General features: G+C 48.4%; 1 protein-coding gene across 2 annotated transcripts in view; it reads right to left on the bottom strand.

The window, feature by feature from the left end:
* Positions 1-27535, bottom strand: part of TSC1 (TSC complex subunit 1) — a 296095-nt gene that overhangs the window by 120226 nt on the left and 148334 nt on the right. For both annotated transcript variants that reach the window (XM_085613904.1, XM_085613905.1), the window contains exon 10: positions 9773-9875. In XM_085613904.1, coding sequence (XP_085470030.1) covers positions 9773-9875 — 103 coding nt within the window. The remainder of the gene's footprint in view (positions 1-9772; positions 9876-27535) is intronic.

Genomic DNA, 27535 nt, shown 5'->3' with positions numbered 1-27535 from the left:
TGGTAACATGATGCGATGTAATAGCAACGTGTTATAATACCATGCACTGTATCGTCATATACTCTTCTGGATTGGATGGCGGCAATTATTCCCCTGTTCCAATACGCAGTAGGATGGAGACAGTCACTTGGTCCTGAAGAAATGCCATTGACTGTCCTGGAACCTAGGCATGAAACACGATGACCTTCTCTCACATATGATATAGCTTCCAAGTACATTATTACGACATACAGCCCCCATGCTTTTACTGTGTCAAGGGGACAGTCTTATTAAACCTTCTTTGGTCTCCCTTAGACTCTTAACCACTAGGGCACCAGCTTACACCTTCTACCCTCTCACTTGCACTCACCATACGGCTAAAATAAAAGCTCTCCGCTAAAGAGCCCCCATGGAGGGGCCGGTCGAGCATTGCAGCACCGCCTCGACAAGGAGTACCATATGATGAAGCATGACATCATTCTGGGGGTGTCCGGGCATTCAGATCAGACCACCTGTATCCTCACCTCCGGGTCTTTCAGGTCATTTCTCAGATCCAACCACAATCGCTCATTCTCTCCATTTCCCTTCTCCCCTCAAGGAACATCTTTTTTGCTAGATTTACTGGGAGTGTCTTATAGAATCAGATATTCGATCAACTATACACAATCGGATTTCTGGTCCATGCCGCTACCATCAAAAAATGCTATATGAGAAAGTGCACCCTATTAAAGGACATCCGGTGTAGAAGGCTGGCTTAATATATGGTATATATCCAGGCAACCCTTATGGTGATTTTAGACAACCACAGAAAGCTCTCCAAGTGGTAGCTGTGGAGAGCAGCCTTCAGGCTTAGTCCAGAAGCAGTGTTAAGCAGCTTGTTTTACCAGAACTAATCATATAGTGTAGGTTAAACGAAAAAGAACCACACAGTGTAGTTATAAAAATAATTATATTTATTATACACACTGACTATCACATTGGTATATCTCCTACGCGGAGATATCAACACAATACACACAATATTTCAAATGTAAACAGGTAAGTAAGCACAAATACACAGTGGTCTCCGGGGGGAGACCAAACCCTATACTAAAGAAGTGGAATGCGAACTGTGACCGAAGTCGGGACTTGAACCAGGAGACTTCGAGCTGGGGACACAAAAAACCACCTGAGGTAAGTATCCAGGAACCACACGGAGGCTGTGTGCAAAGTGAAAACACAGCTACGTACTCAATTTGAACGCCTCTTAAGATTATATTGCCTCATCTTTCTGTTAGACGCATACTCAATGCAATCAATGTAAAAGCAGCGATTGCAGTTTTCAAGGAAGGACTCTACCCAGTGGACCCTGAAGAAACCCTGTGGAAGACAGAAGGTTGGAGAGTCACCCCACCCGTGGATACCCCAAGAACCAGGATACCTACACCAGGTAAGCTGGGTGCATAGGTGCGAAGGGACATCGGAAATCGCCGTAGACCACAATGGAAACCTTCAGGAAAGATGTCGCTGGCAAAGAAGGTGGAAGAGTCCGGTAGAACCCAACGATGGAATCTTGAAGAGTAGTACCTGCAAGCAGAGGGGACAGAGTCTATGCCACTCGGGGGTGATCAGGAGGCATGGAAGAACAATGACGACGGAAGATGCAGGAGTAATGCTGGTGACCTTGTCACTGCAGCTGTGAGGACCAGGCGACACTGTGGAAGACCAGGAGCTGTTAACAAGCTGCCCCACGTCGGAAGTCAAGAACCAAGGGGTTGGTATCTGGCAGGAGCACCAACAAGCCTTGGCAGCAGATTCAGAACGTGGTAAACGAAAAAGGTACAATGTTGTGACCAGCAAGGTCCAAAGGCCTCACCAACTGCAGGAGAGTCAGAGCAGGTCCCGAGCAAGCAGGGGAGCCCACTGAAGCCAAAGACCCTCAAGAGGACCCACAGGTGGAAGGCACAGGAGTCACAAGAGGACCTCAAGCAGTTCACCAAAGATGCAGGCCCACGGTGCAGAGGATGCAGGGAGAACGTAGATCTTGGCAGGAAGAGAGGCTGGAGCTTCTTGTAGCCCCAAGAGCTCTGGAGTGCAGAGCCAACAAGCCTTGGAAACGGCAAGTCAACGTGGTGCACTGGGATTCTGTTCCAGAGGTTCCGACAACGGATACTGGCCTAAAACCTGCTGCGAGGGCAGGTCAGGCCTAGAAGGAGTTGCAGAATCACCACCTGTATTGCTGAGCCTTTCGGAGTCCATGGGAAGTCAGGAGCAGCTGACCAGTCAGCTTCATTGTGGTGCCTGCAGAAGCAGGGGAGTAATTCCTTTACTCCAAGGGAGATTCCTTTGAGTGTCTTTGATGCCCACAGGCCTGGAGAGGAACCTAAATGAAGCACGGACGACGAGGAAAACTTGCAGGACCAGGAGCAGCAGGAATCTCCCTTGGTGCAGTCTCGGTTCCAGGCTAAGTCCAAGGTGCCCAAACGATCAAAGTTGAAGTGGTTTTGGGTTTGAATCTTGTCCCACGACTAATCTGCAGAGCCACCCACATGTAAGTCCTTAAGTACCCTAGGGAAAGGGTTGGAAAGATTCAAAGGTCCCTCCCAGAGGAGGGTCTGAACAGAGGGGAGAATACTCCCATGTCCTTTTTCCAGTTTCGCGACAAAGTGGGAGCCAAGGGCTCCCTGAAATGGTTCTAACTGGAGTTTGCAAGGAGGGCACCAAATGTGCCATTCAAAGCAGTTTGGAGACGTTGGCAAGCGCCCCAACACCAGCCCAATACACGAAGTCCTGTCTGGGAAGTGGTAACACCTCCCTGTCGCAGGGAACCTATTGTTCTACTTTCCCCTACTCCAGCTGAGCTGAGCAGCAGGAGGACAGCAATAGCTTGCTGGCAGACCCTGGAAGGCAGTTACCGGGAGGACAGGGGGCTTCCCAGAGGAGCCCCCACGTGCATGGAATCATACCTTCAACACTGTTAGCAGTGTTGGGGTAGGATTCCAACATGTTTGATACCAAACATGCCCAGGTTCGGCACAGCCAATATATAGTTAGCCCTCGCGTTATGACACATGGCCACTATATGTATGAAGACGGCTGACCGCACTTACAAAGCCTGAATAATCGACTCTGGGGTTTGTAGGGCGTGCCCTGCTCATGCAAGACACCCTTACACCTATAACCTAGCAACCTGCCTTCAGGATTGAAAGGCCTGCCATAGGGGTGACATATGTTTCCTTGTATCTGAGGTCCCTGTGCTTAAAACCTATCTTTTTTAAGTGGTGCTAGCACCAGCTTACACAGGCTGCAATTGCAGGGCTGTATTCAGTTTGAGTGGTCTCTCGTGGGTGGCATAATACATGCTGCAGCCCATGGAAGACCTCTGGTGTACCTATGCCCTGGGTAACTTAGTACCACATACAAGGGACTTACATGGGTACACCAGTAGCCAAATGGGAAGGTACCGAAGTACTTAGCATTGTCAACTTTACGGAGAAAGCAGTTACTGGGGTCCTGATTAGCAGGATCCCTGTCAGACTAGTCATAAAAACAGACCACCACCAGCAAAAAGTGGGTATAACCATGAAAGCAGATCCTACTTTCCTACATCCGGCGTAAGTGGAGTTTGGGTGGATGGTATTTCTGAATGGTCTAGAGCACAGGCAAAATACTTTAATAAACTGTTCCGCAGAATACTGCCCTTGGACCCAGGCTGCAGGGCTGAACAGATAGTTTGATTTTTTTTTTCCATTTATGGAAACCCTCGTTCAATGAATGCACTGGAGAATGGCATGGTCCACCTCCCTTGTAAATTACGGCCATTGCTATGCTCTACGGGTATTTTCTTAGTGAAAGAACAAAGCTAATTTTCTGTAACAGCAGTTTTCAAACTATTCTACAGAGACGCGCACACACACTGCCTTTTAGTGGTCGACTACAGAAATATTTTTAGTGTTTAAAGTGTAATATGCACTCCTCCCCTTCACCGGGGAGGTAGGAGTGTAACAAATGAATCTAGCAAACTTTCATGATGCAAACCTACTGTTACAGAGAAGCAGTTTGTTTATTTTGCAACATAAACCTACTCCAGATTCACAAGCTGTGCACTGGTTGGTAGCAAACATGTTGCAGCACGATCTGACCTACAGGAGAGATTTTCTAGTCTTAATATCAACAAAAGTGTCTCAAGCGCACCTATGGATTACCATGTAGCTGCTGATTAAATGCCATTAAGAGATACACTTTCAAAGTAACCCAAAGATCCCTTTTTATTGCTGAGCATGCTTCAGGTCCATTTCAATAACGCCTTACCAACCAAAAACGAATATAGTATTTATCTGCACAATCCATCTTGCAACAGTTCACTTTGCAATTGACTTACTCCTCATTGTATGTATGTATGTATGTATGTATGTATGTATGTATGTATGTAGCTATTCATATAGCATAATCTAGATGGACAGAGGAGTGTTGTACAGGGCCAAAGTCAAAAACTCACTTAATCTGAGATCGGAGGGATCGCTTGCTTGAGAAACTGGACTGTACCAGCGTCATGATGTAGTGTTCTTTAAAACAGACAAATCACAAGCTCTTTTCTGAACTGGAGAAGGGTTGGGGCAGTCCTGATCGACACAGGGATGTCGTTTCAGATCATGACTGTAGGAGTAGGCCTGCTGCCTTGTTTGCTCTGGTTTACAATTCTTTGTCTCCAGTCTCACGGTTTCATGGCTGCGGGTGTGCCAAGAATCACAGGGCTTGTCAGTCAGATAAGCAGTGGTTCTGTTGGAGATAGCTTTATAGATGACGCAGCTGGTTTTGAAGATGCTGTGGCAGGGCAAGGGGAGTCAATGGAGTTCTTGCAAGGAGGGGGATGTCATGTTCCTTCAGGCTCTTGAGGCATGTTGGTTTGAACCAATAGTTGCTCAGTGTTCTTGCCAACAGTAAAAACTTTATTTTGATGGAGTTAAGCTTCAGAAAGGTCCTCGAGATCAGGATGAGTGCAGTAGTGTTTGAGCTCTGGAGCAGAGAAGACTTAATGCAGTGAGCTGTTAGCCCATTGGTAATTTTGAAGGGGCCATTTTTTAGAACAGCACAGTGTTGATCCATGTCGAAGCAGAAGAGCAATCATCCAATATATTGGGGAAAATGAGTCAAAAAAGTGCTGCATATGTGTGTACTATGTAGTTTCCTCCATGTAACACATTAGTGCTTGTCTAACATCTAGAGCGCTCAAAGCCCCTTTTGATTTTACTTGGATTTTAGTACAAACATTGCAACTACATACTTCGACTCGCATGAAAACTAAACTCAAAACCAATATTGAGATGAATATTAGTTTTATCCCCATTGCACACTACCCTTGTCCATCTTTAAATAAGGCTGTAGAATGCCAATTGCTTGTACTTTACTGACTCTACATAATGACATCAGCACCATCAAAAAGGTTGTCTTTAGTATAGGGTGGTTTAATGTCTCTTTATGCATAGGTTTAAATGGAGAAGACATCTGTCTACCTAGAGCCAAATTTAGAATTCTTATTTAATTTGGAAGTCTAAGAAGGAGAAAGTTATTTTGCTTCCTGCCAGCACTTTTCAACTATATGGAAAACCGATTTTTAATCTTGGGTTCCTTAATGTTTACTTAAATTTTAAATAAATAAACTCCATCTAAAGCATAATTAAGTTTGCATTCTAGAATAATCGTTCGTTATTGTTCAGTTTTGTTTAAATTTTGAACGCAAGAGATTACAATGGCACCACTCGACAAATCTTACATTCTACACGATCTTTGCACTTCTTAAAAAACAAACAAAAAAAACCACAGGAACACGCATTGGTCAGATACATTTAAAAGCCCTAAATCTAGGACTTCAGGTAGCATCCAGAGTCAAGTTCTTGGGTTCTGAATGCTGCAGCAGGATAATGCTCCCTCAGCAATGCTTGTGAAACTACAATTTATTTATTTAAGAAGTTTTATATAGCGCTGGCCTGACCCGAGAGTATCGGAGCGCTTTACAGAAGATACATTGCAGAGATTCACAACACACGAGACTAAAGAACGACGCATTAACATTGCAGGACGCTGGTTAAGGGGTCTGCTTCGTAGTCATGGGACATCTGTTTCGTAGTCTCGGGAACATAATGTTGGAGCAGTGCGAGGTGTTTGTTACCCTGCTCCGATTGCTCCTATCGATTCCCTAGGGAGCGGTAGAGGAACAGGATTTTGAGTTGGCTTTTGAATTTTACAAAAGAGGGAATGGTTCGGATGTGAGGGGGGAATGGAGTTCCAGATTTTGGGTGCGCTACCAGCGAAGGATTGAGCCGCAGTTTTTTGTTTGCGAGTTATTGGCGGGATGAGTAGGAGGGAGTTTGAACTTCTGAGGTTCCTGGCCTGACCGGCTTTTTTGAGTTTGGCCGCCAGATATTCGGGTTTGCCGGTATGTAGGGCTTTATGAGTGAGGCAGGCTGTTCTGAAGCTGATCTGCATTTCGAGTGGGAGCCACTTAAGTTCTGAGTGCAGGGGAAATGTGGTCGAATTTCTTGATTCCGGTGACCATTCTGGCTGCCACATTCAGAGTTGTTTTGATGGGATCTAGGTGTGACTTTGCAATTCCTGAGAGGACTGCATTCCCATAGTCCAGTCTTGACAGCACCAGTGTTTGAGTGGCCTGTTTAAAGATAGTTGGGCGGAATGAAAGGTTTTATTTTATCCAGTAGTTTAAGGTTAAGGAAAGCGCTCTTGGCCGAATTATTGATGTGTTTGGTCATGTTCAGTTTCGGGTCTAATGCGATGCCTAGTGATTTGACAGAGTCAGCTAGGGTGAGATTGCTGTTAAGCGCATCAACGGCCTTTAGCCATTCAGCAATTTGAGGGTTCTCCTTCTTGATCGAGATGAGAAGCATCTCAGTTTTGTCAGGGTTTAGTTTAAGGTGATTCGACGACAGCCAGTGTTGGACATCTCTCAGTACGCCATGGAATCTTTGAATGTCACTGAGGGAGGTGGTTTCCAGATATATCGGAGTATCGTCTGTGTAAAGATGGAAACGGATGTTGGCTGCTTTGAGTAGTTTGGTGAGAGGTTCCATGTAAATGTCAAATAGTTGATGGAGAGCACTAAGCCTTGAGGGACTCCCTTGTTGACAGGGGGAGTATCAGAAGCATAGTTTTTTTTTTTTTTAGTGCGATTGTGCAAGAAGGAGGAAAACCATTGGAGGACCGCATCACCAAGACCGGCTCTTTCTTGGAGAGCCCCAATGAGGAGTCTGTGGTCTACTGTATCGAATGCTGCAGATAGGTCAAGGAGAATGAGGAGGCAGCATTGGTCAGAGTCTAGTGAATTGTGGATATCGTCTATGTTGAGGATCGCGGTTTCTGTGCTACAGCCTTTTCTGAAGCCAGATTGGTGGGAGTCCAGGAGGTGGATGGTGTCCAGGTATTGGGTTAGCTGTTGTAGTACGCATTTTTCTAGGATTTTGGACTGAAGGGGAAGGTTAGCTACAGGTCTAAAGTTATTCAAATCCCTTAAGTCAAGGCCGGGTTTTTTCAGCAAGGGTGTGACTTGTCCTACTTTAAGGCAGTGCGGAACGTCTCCATTTTTCATGGAGCTGTTTATTATCATGCACCAAAGCGGTGCTAGGGAGCGCTTCAGCTTTTCGGTTGGTAGATGAGGAATGGGGTAAAGGACATGAGACGAGGGTTTGGAGGTGGAGATCAGCGTGATTATCTCAGATTCCTGAATGGGGCGGAAGCTTAGCCAAGATTTGGAAGAGGGGCAGGGAGCGGTATCGTCTGCCCCCTGGCATGGTGCACTTAGTGGGTCGAGTGTTGATGGTGTCCAGTGAGTGTTCGATCTTATTAATCTTGTCGTTAAAGAAGTTGGGGAAGTTGTCACAGAGTTCTTTGGATGCCTGTATTGAGGTGGTTATGGGCTTGGAGGTTTGTTGCCTGATGATGCTATAGAGCTCTTTGGGTCTATTTTTTGCACTGTCCAGCGCAGAGCGGAAAAACGAGGATTTCTTGTTTTTAATGCGATTGTTGTATTTCCTGCAAGCCGTTTTGAGTTGTTCGCAGAGGGTGGAGGTAGGGTTCTTCTGCCAGCTTCTTTCTTTGGCTCTTAATTTTCTCCTTTCTGAATTAATGTCAGTGTTGAACCATGACCTGGACGGAATGGCTCGGCTTTTTTTTCAGCTTTCGAGGCGCGAGTTGATCAAGCATAGTCACCAAGTTAGAGTTGTACCGCGCGGTGAGTTCGGTTGTGGAAAGTTGGTTGTTGGTGCAGGGAAGGAGCGAGCTTCTCCTTTCTTCGAAGACTTCCATGGGAGTCTGGGAGAGGTTTCTGACCCATGGGGGGGTTGGGTGTGGGGGAGCGGGGGGGGGGGGGGGGGGAGAGAACTCGCATAGGTGGTTGAGAGAGAGTTTGTTGGTTGATATGAAATAGGATCATGTGGTGGTCCGACCAGTCCACGGGGAGTATGTGTTCTATCGTAATTGCGTCTCGTTGAGCGATTATGGCATCCAACGTAGCTCCTTTGTAATGAATCTCCTCTGTGCAGTGTTGGGTTAAATTATTGTCCATGGGAAGATTTGATAGCGTTTGAATTAGCGGGTTGTTTCATTCCACCGCAGGTTAAGATCACCAAGAATTAGGTTGTTGGAATCTCCGAGAGCACAGTGAGCAATCAGGTCTGATATTTGTTCCCCGAATGCCAAGGTGTTGCCTGGTGGGTGATAGAGAAGGTGACAGAGTAGTGTTCCATTATCTTTGGTCTTTATGTTGGCGGCAAGACATTCAAAAGGTGTTGTACTTGCATGAGTCTATTTCCATGATGGCAATGTTGTCTTTATGAATGATAGCTACCCCACCCCCTCGTTGGTCTTTTCTGTTTTTGTTAATAATGGAAAAACCTGGGGGCACAAGCATGTCTAAACATGGTGAGGAGAGATCATTGAGCCAGGTCTCCGTGGTGAACGCAAGGTCAACATCCTGCAAGAGAATGGCTTCTGCTAGTTTGGTTGCATGCATGGACGCCGATCTGCAGTTGAGGCGCATGCAGTTGGTGGAAAGCTCTTTTTGCTAGGGTTCTTTCCCATGGGCGCCCTAGGAAGGGAGGTGAGGAAAGGCGGTCTAGGGGGTTTTGTGCATGGAGGGTCTCTCCGGAAACCCGTGATCACTTGAATCTTGGGGAGTCAATGGGAGGTGCGTCGTATGAAGAGGCTAGATCGGCCGCTTCTTCGTCAGATATCGCAGCTTTGGTCCTAGTAGGTCTTTAGGAGAAGGGCTCGATGTCGGAGTTTGAGCGACTCTGAGCAATACATTGATACAACAAAAATGTACTTGTGGCTGAGGCACTGACTTGCGATTTTCAGCAAAAGCTGCAGATTTCTTGGTCTCAGTATCCAAAAGGCATTGCTCAGTTCATGCCAGTGTTGCACAGGGCTTATGTTTCAGGGTCTGGAGTACAGAGACGTATGACGAAAGAGGGGTTGGGCATTCAGACTGTACTAGTACTCGTAGGCACAGACAAGTTGAGCCCATGGGGCCAGATTACATGACAGTGGAGTCACCCATCATCCTTGCCCATACCACCTGTTCATGGCGCACATGCATACCCACACATTTCCTGGCATCTCTCATTTGCGTGTTCACACTGGGCTGCCTTTGCCATCCATGTGCTCTGCATTGAACATGCTAATGAAGACTAGCCCTGGATGGCTTTTGGATTTCCTCAAGTCTTTTAACAAATTACTTCATTCTCATATCTTCCCTCAAAATGGCACATCGCTATTCACAGTACATTCAAAGTTAGAAAATTACCAGGTATGATTGGGGCTTTGCTGGACGGACGAGAAGACCCATTCACTGGTGAAGTGGGAGGGGTGGCCAGACCACAAAGGGTGGACGGGCTCCAAAGAGAATCCTGCAAGGAAGTAAAACAGGAAACATGAAGAACAAGTATCTTGCATGTGTACATGAAAGTACCAATAACAAGCTCGCTGCTACAGCAAATTGTCCCCAACAGAAGCACAAATAAAAAACAATGCTTTTGTACTGGCTCTTCAGGTGAACCCAGGATTTCTGTGACCATTATCACATCAAACCCTATGGAAGCATGATAAAGCCAAAACCGAAGTGGTCCTAAAACACTGCAAGGCCATGTTCCAAATTTGGCATCCACTAGTCCACTGAACACATCAGATGATTGGATTTAGAGACAAAAGAAGACCAGCTTAGAGCCACCAGATGGATCAGAGCAGATCAACATCCAAACCAGACAATGGGTCCTGTTCAAATCTGAATCACAAAGAGAAAGGGGCGACGTGTCAAACCACGTTTGCGACATTTTCCAGGACAAACAGCACACTGCAGCCTTCCTGAGTGGTAACCTGGCCGTTCCCATTAGGCAAAGGGGGCAGTGTAGCCCTACAGTAGTGTCCAAGTTCCAAGGGGTCTCCACAGGCTGCATTAGTTGTAACAGAGGCAAAGCTGAGGGCAGAGTCGCTAGCATATGCTAAGGAAGGTGACTCAAACAGGCCAACACAACAGGTGTGTGCCCAGTATTCCATGTAGGAAATGCAAAGACATCCATGAGTAACCTTACAACAGGAATGTCAAAGGTACAAGACTTGAAGTAGAGTGGAGAGCTGAAAGGAAAAGCTGGGGATGGAAGGAAGGTGGGATAAGTGAAGTCTTCTCAATTCTCATCTCAGGTGTAGGAAGCTGGCTCTATATATAGTGGACCAAAACGAGCTACACTGGGTCACAAATAAAAGATGGCAGAGGCCTTTGAAGCATCCTGCCTTGATATGCTGATCACTTAGCCATCCTGCTTGGAGGAGTTGACAACACTGCCGGCCAGAGCAGCCATGGTTTCTGCCCTCAGACAGCTCAGGATCTCACCTGCAGGGTGGTCAGAAACCGGTAAGTGGTGGCAGGCTGGTCTACACCAGTCAGCCAGAAAACTAGTAGTTGGTAGGTTTTCAGGGCACATCTAAGGTGCCCTCTAGGTTCATGTATTAATAAATCCATCACTGGAATCTGTGTGGGCTTATTAACATGAGATGTTTGATACCAAACAATTATAGTTACAGTGAAGCCATCATGTAGCTGGGGAACTCTTAATCACCAGTGTCCAGCACATGTACTCAAAATGACTTCCCTCTTCACTAGCAATATCTAAGAATCGACTTCGACATCGCAGGAGCACATCTGCTCACACAGATATGTCCACACATGTAGTATAGTGCACCCTGCCTTAGGGCTGTAAGTCCTGCTGTAGGGGTGACTTACCTATACTGCATGCAGTGCCTGCGGGCATGGCGCACAGGAGGCGTGTTGTGTCTTTTTAGTGCACCATAGCACGCCGCCCGCAATGGCAGTTTAAATGATGGTGCTGAGGGGTCCCTTAGGGTGGCACAATACATGCTGCAGCCCTTGGGGACCCTCTTTAGCCACCTTGACCTCGCTACCAGGGGTACCATTTACTAAGGACTTCTAGTGGGTGCTAAAGGTATTGCCAATTGGGGGAATCACTGTACAGTTTAGAGGAAGCGATCTGGCACTGGGGACCTGGATAGCAGGAACCCAGTGCACGTTCTGTCAAAATCGCATTCGATTCCAGGCAAAAAGTGGGGGTGACCATGTCAAAAAGGGGCGCTTTCCTACATTAGGTATTTGGGAGGAGTGGATTTCTAAATTGGATCCAACAGGAACAAACAGTTTGCCAGAGCAAAACAACCGCCTCTAGTTCTTCCTCCTCCAGGATATGTCCAGTGAACTTTACTGCACCATAATTAGAGAATCTGTTAGGAGTACTGGAAGAACTTTTACGGCTTAAATCCGAGGGCAAAAGTCACCAAATCGATTTGTTTAGCAGAACTGTCTACATCTAAAACACCCTAAGCAAATACCAATATTGTGAATGAAAATCTTCTGTTGTCAATAAGGATTCATCCTCGTTAACTAGAAAGGGGTTACCATGGGTTTTGTTCACAGAGAAATTCCTTTTTTGAATGATTGTGCATGGTGATGACTGGAATGTTACTCGCCTTTGTTAATGCTCTTTGTGGTTGATACTTTAGCTGCAGGTTCCTCACCTTTAGAGTACTTTCATACATCAGACTGGATCTGGAGAAATTTTTAGCAGTGCTCCTGTGTGCCACAAAATGGCACCTTTTAGCTCCATGAAGACTCTGTACGGCCCTGGGACAGAGCTGAGCAGTATATAAACGCCACACCTGCAAACTGAAATCAGTTTCTTGCATCTTTCTCTTTTGGCGCCTTCAGACGCAGATAGTAGACAAATTGTGGGCGACTGTGCCGAGCTTTAATCGGGACCTTTTTATACTATCAAAGAGGCCACTACACAGTACGGGGATTAGGAGGGCTGTGAACAATCAGAAGTTAGACAAGAGCATTCACCAGAAAGAGTAACCGAAGGGAAGAATCTTATTCTTGATGGAAAACTCTAATAACAGACTCCGCACTATTAGGATAGATATCACAGTGGTACCTCCCAGAGGTGGAGGAGTGGACTCAGATTAACAGTCCTGTAGAACCAAGCAGACAAAGTGGCATTCCTGTCAGAGAAGGTTGTCACAGTAGTAGAGCTCCGTGAACGTATGCTTTCACACCCACAAGAGAGTCTGTCAGCTATCTAAAACTGCTGCAGCGGCCTCGGCCCTGTAGGAATGGGGGGCTGTAGTTATTCAATGGGCTGACTCTTGGCCAGCACACAGCAGATTTAGATGTCGATGTGTAGCCACCGTAATATTCCATCTTATGCGCAGACTTGCCTTTTTTACACCTGAAAATCGTACACAGAGCCATCTTATTTTTTTGTGCCCTGAAGCACAAGTTACTTACCTTCAGTAACGATACACCTGTGAGAAACATTAGTAGTGATAGATTCCTTATCTTACAATTACCCCCGGCATCAGACTGGATCCGGAAAGTTTGTCAGCAGTACCCCTGCACGTCGTGCGGCTCTGCGTCCGTCGTGATCGCCGGGATGATGTCCCAGCAGCTACTTAGACGCCGCCCACATGCGCAGATATCAGTTCTGTACACGACTTTCCGCGCCAGAAACGCAGAGCCATGCAAGATACTGACCACTGGTGCATTGAAAATAGGTCCCTCAAAGGAATGACCTTAACCCTAGAAATCAGTTCGCAGAACGGGTGGGACGGTAAGGAATCTATCACTAACTAATGTCTCTTACAGATATATCGTTACCGAAGGTAAGTAACTTGTGCATCTGAAAGACACGTTAGTGATAGATTCCTTACATTAGAATAGATACCCAAGCAATACCAACCCCGGTGGTGGGTCTGCGAACTAAGATCACACCAGAAAGTCACGGAGAACAGACCGGCCAAAGAAGCAGTCTCTCCGGACTTGGCTGTCAAGGCAATACTGCTTAGTAAAAGTGTACAGCGGGGCCCACGTGGCTGCCTGACAGATGTCTTGTAGGGGGACACCTGTTCCAATGCGGTAGTAGCTGCTGTCGCCCTGGTGGAATGAGCGTGCAGCCCCACCGGAGGCTCCTTTTTAGCCAGAGAATAACAGGCTTTTATACACAAGACGACCCAGCGAGAGATCGTCCTCTTGTGGACAGCCCGGCCTTTCTACGCGCCTACGTAGCCAACAAAGAGCTGGTCATCCACCCTGGAACTGTTGTGTGCGATTCAGGTAAAATGAGAGCGCACGTTTTGGGTCCAGACGGTGGAGCCTCTCTTCGTCTCTGGAGGGCTGCAGAGGCGGAAAGAAAGTGGGTAAGGTGATAGTTTGCCCGATATGGAAGGCAGTAACAACCTTTGGCAAAAAGGAAGGACGAGTGCAGAGCACCACTTTGTCCTGATGAACAGACAGAAAGGAATATGCTACTTACCAGTATGCATCTGTTCTTGGCATGTAGAGCTGCAGAGTTGTACACTTAGCATAGGTCGCCATCTGGTGTTGGGCCCGGATGTTTGCAGTTTGTTTTTCTTCTTGGACCGTGCTTGGAAGTCACGAGTTTGGTGACTCCTCCTTCGGTCCGTACTGCGCATGGGCTTCGGCTCCATCCTCAGATTGTTTTTCGCCAACAGGGAAATGATGGAGCGTAGTAATAACAGTGAGAAACCCATGTGTGTTGTATCTAAATAAGATGGACTGGAACGGATACAGGTAGCCGGGGAGGCGGGTGGGCGTGTACAACTCTGCAGCTCTACATGCCAAGAACAGATGCATACTGGTAAGTAGCATATTCCGTTCGAGGCATATGAGCTGCAGATTGTACACTTAGCATAGATTGTATAGCAGTACCCAACCTTAGCGGCGACCACCGGTATCCGTTGCAGCTGTTTGAAAGAGTGTTTTTAGTACAGCCTGGCCCACCCTAGCTTGCTGCTGGGAATGCACATCTACACAGTAGTGTTTTGTGAATGTGTGCGGTGTAGACCATGTGGCTGCCTTGCATATGTCATCTAAGGGTATATTCCCTAGAAAAGCCATAGAAGCCCCTAACTTTCTTGTAGAGTGGGCTTTAGGGGGAACAGATAATGTTCTCTTTGCCTTCTGATAGCAAATTTGTATGCATTTTACAATCCACCTAGCTATCCCTGATTTTGAGATGGGGTTGCCTTTATGTGGTGGAGAAAAGGAAACGAACAACTGTTTGGTCTTCCTGAAGGGTTGCGTTCTTTGTATGTAATATAGCAACGCTCTTTTCACATCTAGTGTGTGTAAGGCCCTTTCCACAACAGATTGGGGTTGCGAAAAGAAGACAGGTAATTCCACTGATTGATTGAGATGGAAGGGGGTAATGACTTTGGGCAGGAACTTCGGATTAGTTCGAAGTATGACCTTGCTGTGATGCATTTGTATGTAAGGTTCCTGTATGGTGAACGCTTGTATTTCACCAACCCTTCTAAGGGAAGTGATAGCTACAAGGAAAGCTGTTTTCCAGGTGAGAAATTGTAGCTCACATTTGTGCATTGGTTCGAAGGGCGGACCCATTAGTCGTGTAAGGACCAAATTTAGATTCCATACAGGGGAGGGTGGTGCCCTGGGAGGAATTACTCGTTTAAGGCCTTCCATGAAGGCTTTAATAGCGGGCACTCTGAAGAGTGACAAATGCTGTCTGTTTTGTAGATAGGCAGCGATCGCTGCTAGGTGTAGGCGTATGGATGAATACGCCAGGTTACACTTGTGAAGATGGAGCAGATAGCATATGATGTGTTGTATGGATGCATCTAGAGGGTTGATTGTATTGTTACGGCAGTACATTACAAATCTTTTCCACTTTGCGGCATAGCATGCTCTAGTGGTAGGACGTCTGGCTTCCATGATGATGTTCATGCAATCAGGGGGAAGGTTAAGGTACCCGAATTCTAAGATTTCAGGAGCCAGATCGCCAGGTTGAGCTGAGCTGGGTCCGGGTGCCTGATTTCTCCATGGTTCTGGGTTAGGAGGCATGGGGAAAGGTGCAGTTTTTGATGTGGTACCACTGATAGTTGTAGTAGCGTGGTGTACCACGGCTGTCTGGCCCACGTCGGAGCTACCAGAATGAGTGTGAGGGAGTGCTGTTGTAGTTTCCTGACCACTAATGGAATTAGTGGGAGAGGTGGAAAGGCGTATGCAAATCTGCCTGACCAGTTCATCCATATCGCATTGCCCTTGGACAATGGGTGTGGGTATCTGGCGGCGAAGCTTGGGCATTTTTTGTTTTCGTGGGTGGCGAAGAGGTCTATTTGAGGATGCCCCCACTGTTGGAAGAATGGGTGAAGAACTTGTGGATGCAGTTCCCATTCGTGTAGTTGTTGAGTCTGTCTGCTGAGCAGATCTGCTATGGTGTTTTGTACGCCTGGAACATGTTGTGCCAGGAGAAAAATGTTTTGGGGAATTGCCCATCTCCATATGCTCTGGGCTAAGCGGGAGAGCTGGGGAGAGTGTGTCCCCCCCTGTTTCTGTATATAATACATCGCAGTCATGTTGTCTGTGCGAATGAGGACTGCTTTGCCCGAAATCTGCTTTTGGAAAGATTTTAGGGCTAGAAAGATCGCCAAAAGCTCCAGATGGTTGATGTGGAGCGTTTTTTGCTGTGGCGTCCATAGACCTTGCATTGTGAGGTGTAAGAGGTGCGCTCCCCAGCCGGAGAGCGATGCGTCCGCTGTTAGAGTCACTTGGGGAACCGGGTCCAGGAACGGCCGTCCCTTGGAAAGGTTTGTGGTGTTCCACCACTGCAGAGAGTGATGTGTGCGGCCGTCCACCAACACCAGATCCGTCAGCTGACCCTGGGCCTGGTTCCACTGTTGTGCTAGGCACTCCTGAAGTGGACGCATGTGGAGTCTTGCATGGGGCACTATGAAGATGCAAGACGCCATCATCCCTATGAGCTTCATAAACACTCTTGCTGGTAGAGAGTGTTGAGGAAGGAATATTTTGCGTAAGGCTAGAATGCTTGTGATTCTGGCTGAGTTTGGATAGGCAATACCTTTTGAGGTGTCTATGGTGGCCCCGAGATATTGCTTTGTGTGAGATGGTATGAGGTGGGACTTTTGGTAGTTCACCGTGAAGCCTAGCTGATGAAGCAGTTGGATGGTGCTGTTTGTATGTTGCACGCATTGGTGGTAGGACGCGGCTTTTATGAGCCAGTCGTCTAAGTAAGGGAAGACGTGAACATGTTGACGTCTGAGGTGTGCTGCTACTACTGCTAGGCATTTGGTAAACACTCGTGGTGCAGTGGTGACCCCGAAGGGGAGAACCTTGAATTGATAATGTTGCCCGTCCACCACGAACCTGAGGTATTTTCTGTGAGAGGGGTGTATTGGAATGTGAAAGTACGCGTCTTTCAGATCCAGTGTTGTGAGAAAGTCTCCCTGGCAGAGGAGTGGGAGGACTTGTTGTAAGGTGACCATGTGAAAGTGGTCTGAATGTATGTAGGCATTTAGAGGCCGGAGATCCAGAATGGGTCTGAGGGTCTCGTCTTTCTTTGGGATTAAGAAATATAGGGAGTAGACCCCTAGATTTCGTTGATTGTCGGGTACCTGCTCTATGGCGTGTTTCTGGAGGAGCGAGAGTACCTCTTGTTTGAGCAGTGTGGAATGCTCTTGGGACATTGGACGGTGCCTTGGTGGGATATTGGGTGGGGTAGATGTTAGCTCGAGGCAGTACCCTGACCGAATGATTTGGGTCACCCATTTGTCCGATGTTATGGACTCCCATACGTGGATAAAATCTTGTAGTCTGCCCCCGACCGGAGTGGAATGGTCTGGGGGGAGCGAAGGGGAGTCATTGTGCGGGTGGGGTGGCAGAACGGGTATTGTTGGTTTTGCCCCTGCCCTTATTGTTGTTGCCTCTGTAGCCACCTCTTTGGTTGCCCTTTGAAAAGGTATTTTGAGGAGGGGATTTGTAGGAGGTAGAGGCATTATCGGTGGAGGAGCCTCTACCTGTGCCACGAAAGGACGAGCGTCGAAAGGAACGCTTAGAGGCTTGGGTCTGGAGCGCTCCCATAGACTTCGCTGTGTCTGTATCTTTCTTCATTTTTTCGAGCGCTTCGTCTACCTTTGGGCCAAAGAGTGTTTGCTGGTCAAAGGTGTGATTAAGTATTGATGTCTGGACCTCAGGCTTGAACCCTGATATCCTGAGCCAGGCATGGCGGCGAAGCAGGACACTGGTGTTTATGGCTCTAGAAGCAGTGTCTGCTGCATCGAGGGCACACTTAATGGAGGTGTTTGTGATTAGTTTGCCCTCCTGTATCAGGTCATGAGCTTGGCGTTTGTATTTCTCTGGAAGGTGCTGCATAAGAGCCTCTAATTCATCATAGTGTGCTCTATCATATCGCGCAAGCAGTGCTTGTGTATTTGCAATGCGCCACATGTTTGCAGCCTGGTAGGCGGTGCGTTTACCAGACGCGTCCAGAAGTTTAGATTCCTTGTCTGGTGGTGGGGCATCTCCTGAGGATTGGGAGTTAGCCCGCTTTCTAGCTGTGGAGACAACTAGGGAATCTAGAGGAGCAGGGCCCTTGATGTATGCAGGGTCTGTGGGTGCCGCCTTGTACTTCTTCTCTATTCTAGGGTTTAGTACTCTGGCTCTGACAGGGTCTTTGAATACCTCTGTAGCGTGCTTGGTGACACCCTTAAGCATGGGTAAAATAGCAGTGGAACGATCTTGTAAATCAAATGTATCCAGTAGGAAGTCTTCTTCCACTGGTTCCATGTGCATGTCCACCCCATGGTAGTGTGCTGCTCTCTGCACTAAATGGTGAAACCCTAAAGAGTCCTCTGGAGGAGACGGCCTTGATGGGTATAGGTCGTCTTGAGGTACGTTGGGTACATCAGGGTTATTATAATCCTCCCATGGATCTGGGGTCCCTGGTGGAGTGGGATCCATTGGGGCGTCCCCTGGGTCATTGTCCGGGTCCCCGTCATCCGGATCTGGGGATGGGGCCGGATCGTAGTGAGGTAAAGGTGGAGGGGGTGGTGGTGGGAGGGGGGGTGGCAGTGGGGAGGGTACTCTAAGGGGAGAAGTAGCTGAGTCCCTCTTTTTGGGTGGAGGAGGAGGAGCCGGAGCCTCAAGGCGACGCTTCTTAGTAATCACAGTCAAAAGGCCAGTCTTTGGATCTCTGGACAAAGTCTTTTGTAAAGGGTCTGGTGTAAACAGAGCCAATGGCGCCGAGTCGTCTGTCGGCACCGGCGATTTCGGAACCGGAGGTTTCGATGTTCTGTGCACGCCTTGCTTTTTGGAGGTCTCCGTGTGTTTCGGCGTCGAATGCTGTTTCGGCGCCGGAGCGTCGGTGCCGACCGATTTCTGTTTGTGTTTGGTCGGCGCCGAGTGTCCAGGCTTCGGCACCGGTGGTTTCGGAGTCGAGCTGGATTTTGCAGGCTTCGGTGCCGAGTGGTGTTTATCGGCACCGGGCGTCGGCTGGCTCGATCCCGAGCTGCCGTGAGACTTTGAGTGCTTCGACACCGGGCCCGAAGGTGGGGTGATCGAGGCTTTGGTTTTGGTTTTGCCCAGGCCGGCAGGCGAGGGAGTAACCGGAGTCTCTTTGGTTTTCGGTGCGGGGCTGGGAGGGGGCATTGTACTCACGGCCCGCTGTCCTGGTGTTACGTCCTCCAGGTCGGAGTCGTCGGCCTCGGAAGCGCTGACGATGTCTTCTCCCAGTTCGGTGTGTGTCTGCCCCGAAGCTTCGGCGTCGTCTCCGAAGATATCCGGTGGAACTGTCGAGGATGAGTGCGCCATGGTGCGTCGAGCCCTTCGATCTCGGATCGTTTTCTTCGATCGAAAAGACTTGCAGGCGGGGCAGTCTCGAGCCTCGTGTTCCGGAGAGAGGCAAAGGTTACACACCTGATGGAGGTCGGTGTGGGGAAATTTAGACCCACATTCTGGGCACTTTTTAAACGGAGTCCTTTCCATCGGCCGGGACCGGAGTCGCGGAGGGCCCGAAGGCCGGTGTCGATGTACGGGATGGAAAAAGTGCCGCTTCGAGAGATGAAGATGATGAAGGAACTCGAAGAATCGAGGATTTTCCGTCGAGGCTGGAACCGTAGAAGTTCGAAGCCGGAGCACGAAGTATCACATCCGAGCCCGATGGCGGAAAAAAACAATCTGAGGATGGAGCCGAAGCCCATGCGCAGTACGGACCGAAGGAGGAGTCACCAAACTCGTGACTTCCAAGCACGGTCCAAGAAGAAAAACAAACTGCAAACATCCGGGCCCAACACCAGATGGCGACCTATGCTAAGTGTACAATCTGCAGCTCATATGCCTCGAACAGGAGGTTTACAGAAAAGAGCCTGGAGCGCATTCACGCGACTAGCGGAGGTGATGGCAACCAGGAAAGCAGTCTTCAAAGTCAATAAACGAAGAGGACAGTTGTGAAGCAGCTCAAAGGGAGCGCACATCAAATAGGTAAGAACCAGATTCAAGTCCCACTGCTGCATCACAAAAGGAATAGGAGGGAAAAGGCGAGTAATGCCTTTGCGAAATCAATTTACAACAGGGGACTAGAAAAGAGAGGGCTGATCAGGGAGCCTGAGAAAGTCTGAAATTGCAGAAAGGTAGCCCTTAATAGTGCCCAGAGCAGAGCCCTGCCGGGCCAAAGAAAGAAGGAACAAAAGGACTTCTGAAAGAGGGGCAGAAAGGGGATCCACAGCCTTTGCTGTGCACCATGCCACAAATTTGTTCCACCTGCAGGCGTATACAGACTTCGAGGAGAGACGCCTGGCTGCCAGAATGATATCACAGACTTCAGGAGGCAAGTCAAATAGAAACAACTGTTGCCACTCAATCTTCACACAAGGAGGAGGAGGCTGGACAGGTTCGGGTGGAGGACCGTCCCCTGCTGCTGCGACAGAAGATCCTCCGAAGAGTAAGTCGGATTGGGGGATCCAAACTCATACAGAGTAGCTCGGGATACCAAACTCTTCGAGTCCAGTCCGGGGCCACAAGAATGACTTGGGTACGGTCGCGCCTGATCTTCAGCACTCTGGGTAGAAGTGGTATAGGCGGAAAGGCGTACAATAGACCGCAACTTCACTCGTGACAAAAAGCGTCGCTGAGCGAGTGCCGGCTTGAAAATTCCAACGCGCAGAGCTGGTGACATTGCGCGTTCTCTTTGGTGGCGAATAGTTCTCACCAAGGCTCTCCCCACTGTTGAAAGAGACCTTGCGCCACCTTCGAGTGAAGACGCTATTCGCGATCCATCATGCACCTGCGGCTGAGTTCGTCCGCCCTGGCGTTCAAAGAAGCTGCTAAGTGTTGAACCACCAAGGAAATGCCTTGATGTTCCAGCCATGTCCAGAGACGCAGAGCCCCCTGACATAGGGTCCACAACCCCACCCCGCCTTGCTTGTTGCAGTACCACATGGCGGTGGTGTTGTCTGTGAACACCTGCATCACTCTCCCCTTGACAGAGGGAAGGAATACCTTCAGTGCAAGTAGGATCGCCCGGAGCTCCAGAAGGTGGATATGGAGCCTGGACTCCGCCGGAGACCAGAGGCCTCTGATATCCGCCTCTCCCATGTGGCCACCCCAACCCAGGAGGGACGCATCAGTCCCCACTATGTGCTCCGGTTGGGGAAGGGAGAGTGATCTGCCGCTGACCCAATGCTGGTTCGTGAGCCACCACTGCAATTTTCATGCAGCGTCCTCCGAGATCCAGATGTACTCGGATAGGTCCCCCTGATGCTGCGCCCACTGGAACTTCAGGTCCCACTGCAGAGCCTCCATATGCCATCTGTCATGATTGGTCAGCAGGATGCAGGTCATGAGGCCCAGCAGCAGCAAGGTCATCCTGACCGAAACTCAGGACCGAAAGATCGAAATCATAGCCCGAATGTCCCGGACTCACTGTTCGGGAGGATAATCCCCGAAACTGTGCCGTGTCCAGAACCGCTCCGATGAAGAGGGAATCGGGTGCGACTTCGCCATATTGATGGAGAACCCCAGCAAATGCAGGAGGTCGGCCGTAGTCTGGAGGTGGGAGACGACTGCCTGGGGTGAGCCCACCAGTCGTTGAGATAGGGGAAGACTAAAACCCCTGATCTGCGCAGATGAGCTGCGACCACCGCCATCACTTTTGTGAACACCCGAGGGGCGCTGGTAAGGCCAAAAGGGAGCACGGTGAACTGAAAGTTCTCGTGGCCTACCGTGAACTGCAGGCAACACTGGTGGGCCAACAGGACTGTGTGAGAAAGTGCCATCTTTCTTGCATGGTATGCCCCCACTTTTTGCTGAATTGCTGAATGTACTTTGACTGAGTATGCCCTGGACTCCTGCCAATCAGGTGCCCAGGGCCTATGTTTCTTCCCTAAAAACCTCAAACCCAAATTGGCAAACCCTGGCCACATGTGAGCCCATGGTAAATGGTACCCTAGGTACCCAGGGCCTTGTGACCAGGGAAGGCCTCTAAGGGCTGCAGAACTCATTGTGCCATTCTTAGAGGCCCTGTACCCTAACACACTCACTCTGCCCTTGCAGGCCGAGTGTCTGGGTACAAGCCAAAACAAAGAGTCGACATGGCACACATCCCTGTGTGCCATGCCCACCACCTACACTGCCCTGGCATACATCAGCCACCCCTCTAGCTGGTTGCCCTATGCCAGTGGTGTGGGCACAGGAGCATGAGCCCTGTGCCCCTACAGTACCCAGGTCCATTCCTGGGCACTGTAAGTGCAGTGCTGCCCTTTAAGAGTACATGGTGCTGAGAGCTCGTCAAACACGAACTCCACAGCACCATAATGGCAACACTGAAGACTGAGAAGTTTGGTATCAAACTTCTCAGCACATTAATCCTGCACTGATGCCAGTGTGGGATTTAATGTACCAAGCACCACAGAGGGCATCTTAGAGATGCCCCCTGAAACCTAACCAACAATCCACGGATGCTCTGGGAGGCTGCCTAAGCTGCCACACAGCAGACATGTTGCTGGACCCCTGGGTAGGAGAGCCCCCGCTCTCCTGGGCCTGAAACAATGCACATCCTGGCCGAGGTGCTAGGTCTCCTCCCCCAGGATGGACAGGGGGAAGCTTCAAAGGCATGCCGCCTCTGTGAGCTTCCCCAGGCCACTTGCTGCCCCCACTCTGGCGGGAAGCCTGGCCGGAAACCCCAAATAAGGACAGGGGATGTGCGAGCCTGCCAACCCCCACCCCTCAGGTGGGGGAGGCGAGGTGAAGCACATCTCCGAGCGCTTGCCATCTTGAAGATGGGAGGCCCTGCCCAATCAGGAGTAGGCTACTGCCCCCCTCCCACAGGAGTGGCAGGATAGGGGGTGTACCCACCCCAGGGCAGGGACTCATTGGTTCCTGCCCTTTACCTACCTGTAACGGCCCTAAATCTAGTATTTAGGGGCACCCTGAACCTTCCTTCCTTAGATTCCAAAAAACAAAGAAGAGCAAGAAGAAAGAAGACCTGCCGTGCAGCTGCTAAGAAGAGGAAGACACCAACTGCTTTGGCCCCAGCCCTACCGGCCTGTCGACCCTCGAACCTGCTCCTGCTCCTGCTCCTGCACCTCTTGGAGCCAGCAAATTCACAAACCCTGGAGGACCTGGCTACCTTTTCGCTCTAAGCACCTGGGACTCCCATGAGCAGAGGCTCTGCTCAAAACCAGCTTCTAACCCTTGGCAACAGCCCGGAACCGCGAACCCTGCACACTCTGCACCCGCCAAGCCTGGCCTGTGCCAGAGTGAACAAAGACCCCGAGGACGTCCCCCCGGCGACTGTGACCCCGAATCCGGCACCCAAGGACTCACCTAGACGCTCCTGACGCCTGCAGCCACAGAACCAGGTACCCCCCCAACCGCGATCAACAGAGGGTAAGATTTCCAGACACCAAAAGGCACCCGGTGCCCTGCGGTCCCCTGTGCCCAACTCCTGGGTACCTACCTATCCTCCAACTACCCAAATTACCTCTTGAAGTGGTGGTGGCACCTGAAGAATCTTCGTCCCCGAGCTTGCAGCCTTTGTTCAACCAGGAGCTTTCCCATTGAAATCCATTGAGCGCCCGAAGGCTCCAAAGCACCCTGCACCCAGCCGACCGAGTGGCCCTGGCAGTGTAACCTCTACACCTATCTACTTCCCCATTTGCCCTGAGCAAGTGACCAGGAGCCCAGCTGCCACAGCCCCATGGCCTGCTAGTCAGGAGCCATCAACCAAGGCCCCCCTGCCTCCCATAGGATAACATTGGGCCTAACTCACTCTGCTCCCAGCTGCCCCTGTGCCGCTGAGGGTGTAACAACTGTACCTACCTGACCCTGGGAGACCCCCCCCCTCTCCCCCCGTCTGTGCCCAGAACCTTAACTCTGCCAGTCGAGTACTTACCCAAAAGCCGATAACCCAATTTTCCTCCATAGGGTAAAAATGACTGGTTTCATCTGAAATTTCGTCTAAGAGTGGAGTTTCTAAAACTTAAAATATTCACCAAAAATCAACAGAGTAACGAAAACGAAAATACTCACCTGCTATTCGGAGAGATCCCAGTGCTGGATATTGGTGCCCAGCACGGACCCTGAAAAATATTCACAACTGTACTTACCAGTAACCCAATTTTCTTCCATAGGTAATCATTGACTATTTTTCTGTGAAAATTCTTCTGTCGATTTTTGCAAACTACAAATATTCTTTAGAAACCGTACCAACTGTGAAAACGTAATTACTTACCTTTTTTAGATAGAGGTCCCAGTACTGAGCCTAGGAGCCCAGCCCTGGATTACAAAAGTAATCCTGAAAGTAATCTATTGCAAATAACTTAAAAACTACCATTGAGCTCAATGCATTATTGTGTTTGAAATTGTGTTGCCTATTGCAACAACCTGTAACCAGTATTTACAAAAGTCAATTGCATATTGCAAAAGTATTTACCTAAAGCATCTCATCCTGAGAAAGTATATATTTTAATACCTATTGTTGGTTCTAAAATAAAACAAACATATATTTTTTATATAAACCATTGGCCTAGAGTTCAGTTATTGAGTGTGTGAGACCATTTGCTGACTGTGTGTGCAACAAATGCTTTACACTGTCCTCTGATACTGCCTTACTGCTCAACCAAGCTACCACTTTAGAGAGTAAGGTTATATCTAACTTTAGCCTCTGCCAAACCTCTGGGGACTGTGGACTCTGTACACACTGTACCTATTTGGGAACAGTATATACAGAGCCACTTTCTCACAGACGGCGATTTGAAAGTAAGCATCCTGCAAGTCTAACGCTACCATCCAGTCTTGGGGGTCTAGGGCAGAGAAGAACTGAGCAAGTGTGAGCATCTTGAACTTCTCCTTCCGGAGGAAGCGATTGACATTCCGAGGGTCTAAGATAGGACGCAGGCCCTTGTCCTTCTTTGGAACCAGGCAGTAGTGGGAATAACAACCACGACCCATTCTGGCGTCTGAACGCGCTCGATGGCCCCCTTGACCAAGAGGGCCGCAAGTTCCTGCTGGAGAAGTGTCAAGTGATCTCCCGACATGCGGTGGAACTGAGGTGGCATGGCTGGAGGGGTAGTCTCGAAGGGGAGGGAGTAGCCCCTTCGGACTATTGTATTGTAATTGCATTTGTATAGCGCTTACTAACCCTGACGAGGCGTCGAAGAGCTTTTCGGCGAGTAGCACGCTACTCTGGGACCCACAGAGGATTAGTGTTGAATTAGTATAGTGAAACATGCAAGTACATTTTAAGTGGTGGATATGTTAGTCGGTTATTTGGATTCGGAAGGATAGAAGAGGGAAAAAAAGGTTTGTATTTATATAGCGCTTCTTACCCCTGATGGGGTGTTAAAGCGTTTTTTTTTTTTGGGTGAGTAGCACGCTACTCCGGAAACCCATAAAGGATTAGTGGTGAATTCGTATGGTGAAATATGAAAGTAATTTGAGTGGTGGATATTAGTCAGTTATTTGGAGTGAGAAGGATAGCGGAGGGATAGAAGGGAAAGAAAGGTTTTCATTCATATAGCACCTGTTACCCCAGATGGGGTGTTGAAGCGCTTTTCTGGCGAGTAGCAGGCTACTCCGGAACCCATAAAGGATTAGTATAGTGAAATATGAAGTAGTTTGAGTGGTAGATATGTTAGTTATTAGGATTGAGAAGGGTTGGGTAGGGGTAAAAAAAAGGGAAAAAAGTTTGCATTTATATAGTGTTAGTAACCCTGATGAGGTGTAGAAACGATTTTTTGGTGAGTAGCACACTACTCTGGAACCCATAAAGGATTAGTTGTGAATTAGTATAGTGGAATATGGAATTAGAGAAGTAAACATGTTAGTCTGTTATTTTGATTGAAAAGGATAGTGAAGGGATAGAAGAGTGAAGGATTTATTTTTTTAGGTCATAGCAGTAGGAGGAGGCTTTTGGAGGAGTAAAAAGGGTTTTTGGAAGGGAAGAGTCAGAGGGAAGAGTTTAGAAAGGTTAGTTTTGGGGGATCGGTATAGTAAAAGAGGTGTCAGATGATGCAAGGCGGGGTAGAGTAGGAGGGAGTCAAGAAAGGGTTATTTTGGGGAACATAGTGGTGGTATGGGGTTTGGGATAAATAAGAGTGGGTGTAGAGGATATAATGATAGATGTATAGGGCGAGATATAGGTTAGTGCATTGGAAAGAGTAGTAGAAAGTAAGTGGAGAAGAGTCAGAAAGTTGGGCTAAAAGATATTGAGAGAAGTATAGGCTGTAAAATAGGGTAGTGCATTGGAAATGCTAAATTAGAAGAAAGTGATAAATATATAGATCCATAAGTACATTGAAAGTATATAGATGCATAAAGAAGGTAAGTTTATGGAGATGAAAAATTTTGATGGAGGTACAGGATAAGGAATAGGGTAGTGCATTGGATCTGCTTTTTCCCGGAGAAAAGTAACAGACATACAGATCCAAGTACATGGAGGTACATAGATGCACAATGGAAGCACGTACATGTAGACCAAAGATGATTTCTTATTTTTTATTTTTATAACAATTCTACATGTTTATACAAAGCAATACACAAAGATAGGTACATATCTATAGTGAAAATAAATGCTTATATACTGAGAGACACATACATAGGGTGGGTATTTATGAGTGGGAGAATGGGCAGCATTTTTGGCCCTAGTCTCAAACAGGCTCAAACGGGTCGGCTCAAACAGGAAGGAGTAGTTTCTTTTCTGTAACTCCAGTTCTGTAGTAGGGGTATCTCTGTTATAGTCATAATCTAGTGAATAGTCCCGCCCATGTGCGCGGACCCCGGAGCAATAAAAAATAATCTCTAAAAGGTGACAAATCATGCAGACCTGCATACACCTTTAAGAGAGAATTTAATTTAAAGACAGATAATGCAGCCTATACCCACAGGCTACACTGTCCAGTACTTCAACTAGAATTCCACCAAAATCCACAAACAGCACTGCCTGTCCAGCTTTTCTCCCCATAGGAAAAAACCCTGCCTCTACCAGCAAAAGCCTCTGGAATGATAGAGAGGAAGGAGTGGACAGACAAGCCCCATAGGCTGCCATTATGTGGCTTGGAACAGGATACTGTGCCTTTAAGAAAACTTTCCAGTTTTCCAGAACTTTCCCCAGTATCCCAGAATGCCCAGCAGGTCCCATTTACTTTCAGTTCTTTTTGAAGGCGTAGCACGCCAGACCTGTAGCATTCTCCATATGAATAAGAATCTCTCCACCGGGGAGGAGGGCGGGCGCTTATGACTATAACAGAGATACCCCTACTACAGAACTGGAGTTACAGAAAAGAAACTACTCCTTCTGTAGTAGGGGATCTCTGTGTATAGTCATAATCTAGTGAATAGAATGGCAAGCCCATCCCCACACAACAAAAGCGGTGGAGAACACATAAGACACAACCACTACTGTGCGAACAAATTTCGCAGCGAAGCCTGCCCAACCTGAGCATCTGCCCTGGCATCCGAGTCCAGACAGTAATGCGCAGCAAAGGTATGGACCGACTTCCAAGTGGCCGCCTTACAGATTTCCGCAATCGGAACATTACGCAGCAAAGCCGTCGTGGCAGCTTTGCCCCTGGTGGAATGAGCCTTAGGTTTACCCCCTAAGGTCTTATTAGCCTTTTGATAACACAACTGTATGCAGGACACAATCCACCGAGAGATGGACTGCTTAGAGGT

The sequence above is a fragment of the Triturus cristatus genome, chromosome 1_2, assembly GCF_964204655.1.
Source record: "Triturus cristatus chromosome 1_2, aTriCri1.1, whole genome shotgun sequence".
In the NCBI taxonomy this organism is placed as follows: Eukaryota; Metazoa; Chordata; class Amphibia; order Caudata; family Salamandridae; genus Triturus; species Triturus cristatus.
This window is presented reverse-complemented; position numbering and strand designations above follow the sequence as displayed.